Raw genomic sequence first — 6,000 nt, forward strand, 5'->3', positions numbered from 1 at the left:
CGAACCATACTCCGAACCATACTCCGAACCATACTCCAAACCATACTCCGAACTATACTCCGAACCATACTCCGAACCATACTCCGAACCATACTCCGAACCATACTCCGAACCATACTCCGAACCATACTCCGAACCATACTCCGAACCATACCTTGAACCATACTCCGAACCATACTCCGAACCATACTCCGAACCCATACTCCGAACCATACTCCGAACTATACTCCGAATCATACTCTGAACCATACACCGAACCATACTCCGAACCATAGTCCGAACCATACTCCGAACCATATTCCGAAACATACACCCAACCATACTCCGAACCATACTCCGAACCATACTCCGAACCATACTCCGAACTATACTCCGAACCATACTCGGAAACATACCCCCAACCATACTCCGAATCATACCCCCAACCATACTCCGAACCGGACGAAGAAGTTCTGAGTGCCAAATTTCAGCGATATCGGGTAGTAAATTCGGGTTCTATAGGCTTTAGACACTCAATCGGGAGATCGGTATATATGAGGTCTATATCAATGCCCGATCTAAACCACATTAGATAAGCATATCGAAGACCTTAAGACAACACACTGCCCTAAATTTCAGCTAAATCAGGCAGTAGGTGGGGGTTCTATGGGCCTTGGACCTTAAATCAGGAAATCAGTCTATGTGGATATCAAGACATTGTTTGATCTGAATCATATTTGATACAGATTTCGAGGGTCGTAGAATAACTCACTGTGCCAATTTTCAGCTCAATCGGCTTATAGGTGCGGATTCTATGGATGGTAAATGCGGCTTCTATGGGTCTTAGACTTTAAATCGGTACATAAATCTATATAGGGGCTACATAAAAATATTTTCTGATATTTGATGTGGATGTCGAGGGCCCTATGATAACTCAAAGTGTCAAATTTTAGTAAAATGCAGGTTCCATGAGCCTTGAAGATTAAATCAGGACATCGGTTCATATGAAAGATATAACAAAATATTGTCCAGATCATATTCGATTCGGATGTTGTGGGTTCTAGGATAACTCGCTACGACTAATTTTAGCTTAATCGGGGAATAAATGGGGTTTCAATGGACCTTGGACCTTAATTCAGGAGGTGGGACTATATGGGCATATATGAAGATATTTTACGATCTGGATCATATCAGTATTCAATATGGACATCGAGTAGTAAATACGGCTTCTATGGACCTTAGTTCTTACATCAGAAGATCGGTCAATATGTGCCAAATTTCAGCTAAATTGAGTAATAAGTGCGTCTTCTATGGGCCTTAGACTTTTAATCTATATCGGGCCAATATCAAGACTTTTTCTTATCTGGACCCAATTCGATAGGAATGTCGAGGGCCCTAAGATAACCCAAAGTGTAAAATTTTAGCTAAAAGTGGGTTCCATGGGCCGTAAACATTAAATCAGGAGATCGGTCATTTGGGGGATATATCAAAATATTTTGCAGATCATATTCGATACGGATGTTGTGGGTTCTGGGATAACTCGTTGCGACTAATTTCAGCTTAATCGGGGATTCTACGGACCTTGGATTTTTAATCAAGAGGTCAGATTATATGGGCGCTATATGAAGATATTTTCCATTCTGAACCATATTCGATATGGATATCGGGTAGTAAATACGGGTTCTATGGGCCTTAGACCTTAAATCAGGAGATCGATCTACTATATGTGCCAAATTTTCAGTTAAATCGGGTAATAAATGCGGTTTCTATGGGCATTGGACCTTAAATTAGGAAATCGGTTTATATGGGCCTATATCAGAGATATTGTTCAATCTGAACCATATTCGATACGGATGTCGAAGGGCCTAAAATAACGCAAAGTATCAAATTTCAGTTAAATACGGGGCCGTGAACATTAAACCAGGAGATCGATTCTTATAGGGGATATATCAAAATATTGCCCTGATCATATTCGCATATTCGATACAAATGCCGTGGGTCCTAGCATAACTCGCTGCGCCTAATTTCAGCTTAATCGGGGGAAAAAATGGGGATTCTATGGACCTTGGATCTTAAGTCTGGAGGTCGGACTATGTGGGGGCTATATAAATATATTTTCGCATCTGGACCATGTGATATGGATATCGGGTAGTAAATGTGGCTTCTATGGGCCTTAGATCTTATATCAGGAGATCGATTACTATATGTGCCAAATTTCAGCTAAATTGATTAATAAATGTGGGCTCTATGGGCCTTAGACCTTAAATCAGGAGATCGGTCTATATGGGGCTACAACAGAGATATTTTTCAATCTGGACCATATTCGACAAGGGCGCCCCTGTAGCCGAGTTGGTAGCATGCTTGGATTACCAGTGCAGGGTTCGTGTGTTCGATTCCCGCCAGAAGGCTTGGTCTGTCGATACTGTGGTATCACAATGGACTTAAAATTGTCTAAGTGAGTCTGTAAAGGACTGCCACTCTTACCTAACCTAACCTAACCTATATTCGACAAGGATGTCGAAGGTACTAAGATAACCTACTATGGCAAATTATAGCAAAATTGGTAGTAAATGGGGCTTCTATAGGCCTTGGATCTTACATCAGAAGGCCGATCTATATGGAGGCTTCACCAAGATATTGTCCGGTGAGGACCATATTCGATACGGATGCCGAGGGGCAATAAGAGATCGATCTTTATGACAGCTATATAAATATGGTCCCATCTGACCCACATTTGGGTTGGGTGTCGGAAGTCTTAAAGGAACTCACTGTTTCAAATTTCAGCAAAAAAGCAGCTATATCTATATATAGCCCGATCTATACCATATTCGGGACAGATGTTGTGGGTCTAAGACCCGAAATCGGCAGATCGGTCTATATGACAGCTTTATCCAAATAAGTTCCAATCTGGACAATTTTTGGTTCGGATATCGACGAGCCTAATAAAGCTCACTGTTCTGAGTTTCAGCAAAATAGGGTAATAAATGTGCCTGTTATAGGCTAAAGACCCAACATCGGCATATCTGTCTATATGGCAGTTATATGTGTATATGGTCCGATATAAACCATATTCGGGTCGGGTGTCGAGACACCTAGTGCAACTCACTGTTTAAAATTTCAGCAACATCGGAAAATAAATGCGCCTTTTATAGACTTTAGCCCCTAAGGATGAAGGATGGCAGCTATATCTAAGTATAGCCCGGTCTGGACCATATTCTGGACAGATTTTGGGAGACTTGATACAACTCTCTGTTCCAAATATCAGCGAAGTCAGGTAATCAATGGGCCTGTTATTAGCTTAAGACCCTAAATCGCCAGATCGGTCTATATGACAGCTTTATCCAAATATAGTCCGATGTGCCCCATTCAAGAAATTCAAGAACCTGCGTATAAAAGAAATACGAGTCCGTGTAAAATTTCACCTCAATATCTTAATTTTTAAAGACTGTAGCATGATTACAACTGACGGACATACGGACGGACAGATGCACGTACATCGTCAAATCGTCTTGGAATTCTACAACGATTCGAAATATATACACTTTGTAGGGTCGGAAATGGATATTTTGATGTGTTACAAACGGAATGACTAAATGAATATACCCCCTATCCTATGGTGGTGGGTATAAGGATAACGAGTTTAAAAACGAATAAAATCAATAAAAACTAAATATGAATAAAATCAAAATTGAAATATCAAAAAATAAATAATAAAATTATTAATGTTGATTCTCACCTTCGTTAGGGGAAGTGTATAATTTTTTACATATTTCGTTGACACCGCCCATTTCGTCTACGAGATGAACACCTTCGCGACCTCGGTGTTCCATGAGGTCACGTAATTGCCTAAGTGATATCCCATATTGTGCGGGTCGTCCATCTATGGTGGCCATTTGTTAAATCTAGAAAAAAAAACAAGAATTTTTAAGCAAAAACTTTAACAAAATTGGAATTTTATAAAAAAAAAAAATCACTGTAAAAGAGGAAAGAGTTGTTATAGTGATGACAAATTTATAAGACCCTAGAAGACAGAATTTTTTTTACTATATCTTCAGAGTGTTTCGCCAGGTAAACCAAGAGCTAAGAGATGAAGTAATGACAAGTTTCTTAAAATACTAGAAGAATCTTTTATTTCTTATTGTTTAATTCTATTCTATTTTGTTTTATCACGCAATGCATGCAAAATTTTCCCCAAAGAGGTGTCGCACTGCATCACGCCGTTCCGACTCGGCTATAAAAAAAAGGTCCCTTATCATTAAGTTTAAACTTAAATCGAAAAGCACTCGTTGATGTGTGAGAAGTTTGCCCCTACTCGGTGCCTGGGCAAATTTTTACTTTACTCTCAAATGCCTTTCTTTTGAGTTCTATATTACCGTTTTGGTAAATATTTTCGCTTTAGGGGGTATTTCGGGGGTGAGGTGGCCCTTGAAGTAAACATAAGATTCGTGCTCTACTTTCAAATACATTTTATACGAGCCCCATATTGGCATGATCGGTAAATTAGTTCTGTTTGAGGATGGGGTGAACACTAGGGTCTTTGTCCCGAAAATGAGTATCAATTTCCCGAAAATCTATCAATTTCCAACCCAAATAGCTTTTATATAATAGGAAGGTATTTTGGAATGGGGCGGCTCTCCAAACACATGGCTCTTTAATTGGATATCAAATTTGTTTTTTTTTCTCTCAAGGACCTCTCGTTTCGAATCACATTACCAATCTCCGAGATCTGGTGTTTTTGAAAATTAGGGTAATGAGAAGTGCATGTTAGGGGAGGGATGGCACCTCAGACACTTCGACTCAAATATGGATATCAAATAAATGGTCCACCCCAAATCCCTTTAAATTGAGCCCCATATTGCCATCATCGGTAGATATGAACCGTTTGAAAGATGTTTTGGGGATGAGGCGGGCACCGGCACTTTATCCTGAAAATGGATATCAAATTCGTTCTTTACTCCCAAACCGTTGATTTGAGTTCCATATTGCCCTAGTCGGAATTGAAGTTCAGTTCAGGGGGTGCTTTAGCGTAGCCCCAAACAATTTGCTCCAAAATTGTATATGAAATTAGTTTTCTACTCTCAAATACCCTTCATTTGAGTCTCATATTACCATAATGGGTCAATAAACCTATTTGACGTATTTTTAGGAGGAAAAAGCCACGCAAATTTTAATGTCATTTTCGTTATCTACTCCCAAATACCTTTCATTTGAGCCCCTTATATGTTCGGGCTAATATACCCATTTGTGGGTATTTGGGAATGGGGCGACCTCCCATTACTTGGACCTAGTTTTCTATGCCAGATTCGTAATCTACTCCCGCATACCTTTCATTTGAGCCCCATATTGACATAAACGTCTAATATGTCTGTTTGGGGGAGTTTTGGGCTTGGAGCGGCCCGATGGGTTAGACTCAAATCTTAATACCACATTCGTATTCTACTCTCCAATACCTTTTTTTTGATACCCATATTGTCCTTATCGGTCCACTTTTGATTTTGGGTGGTGTTTTTGGTCTAAGGGGGAACGTCCGCCCCCTTCTGATATCAAAAATGTATATAGCCTATGTTTCCTTCCAACCGTTTTTGAATCTATAGGGGGAGGGTCCGCCCCCCTTCCGATATCAAAAATTTAAATAGCCTATGTTTCCTTCCAGCCGTTTTTGAATCCATAGGGGGAGGGGGAGGGTCCGCCCCCCTTCCGATATCAAAAATTTATATAGCCTATGTTTCCTTCCAGCCGTTTTTGAATCCATAGGGGGAGGGGGAGGGTCCGCCCCCCTTCCGATATCAAAAATTTATATAGCCTATGTTTCCTTCCAGCCGTTTTTGAATCTATAGGGGGAGGGTCCGCCCCCCTTCCGATATCAAAAATTTATATAACCTATGTTTCCTTCCAGCCGTTTTTGAATCCATAGGGGGAGGGGGAGGGTCCGCCCCCCTTCCGATATCAAAAATTTATATAGCCTATGTTTCCTTCCAGCCGTTTTTGAATCTATAGGTCCGCCCCCTTCCAATATCAAAA

At 40.4% G+C, this 6,000-nt stretch overlaps 2 protein-coding genes across 5 annotated transcripts in view; one reads left to right on the forward strand and one right to left on the reverse strand.

The window, feature by feature from the left end:
* The window catches only part of LOC106087410 (plasma membrane calcium-transporting ATPase 1), a 53,518-nt gene that overhangs the window by 15,105 nt on the left and 32,413 nt on the right, over window positions 1–6,000 (reverse strand). For all 4 annotated transcript variants that reach the window (XM_059367925.1, XM_059367922.1, XM_059367924.1 and 1 more), the window contains exon 2: window positions 3,716–3,881. In XM_059367925.1, coding sequence (XP_059223908.1) covers window positions 3,716–3,872 — 157 coding nt within the window. In that variant the 5' untranslated portion in view covers window positions 3,873–3,881. The remainder of the gene's footprint in view (window positions 1–3,715; window positions 3,882–6,000) is intronic.
* The window catches only part of LOC106087402 (aminoacylase-1), a 96,327-nt gene that overhangs the window by 4,078 nt on the left and 86,249 nt on the right, over window positions 1–6,000 (forward strand). The gene's annotated exons all lie outside the window — the stretch shown is intronic.

The sequence above is a fragment of the Stomoxys calcitrans genome, chromosome 4 (genome assembly GCF_963082655.1).
Source record: "Stomoxys calcitrans chromosome 4, idStoCalc2.1, whole genome shotgun sequence".
NCBI classification, from domain to species: domain Eukaryota; kingdom Metazoa; phylum Arthropoda; class Insecta; order Diptera; family Muscidae; genus Stomoxys; species Stomoxys calcitrans.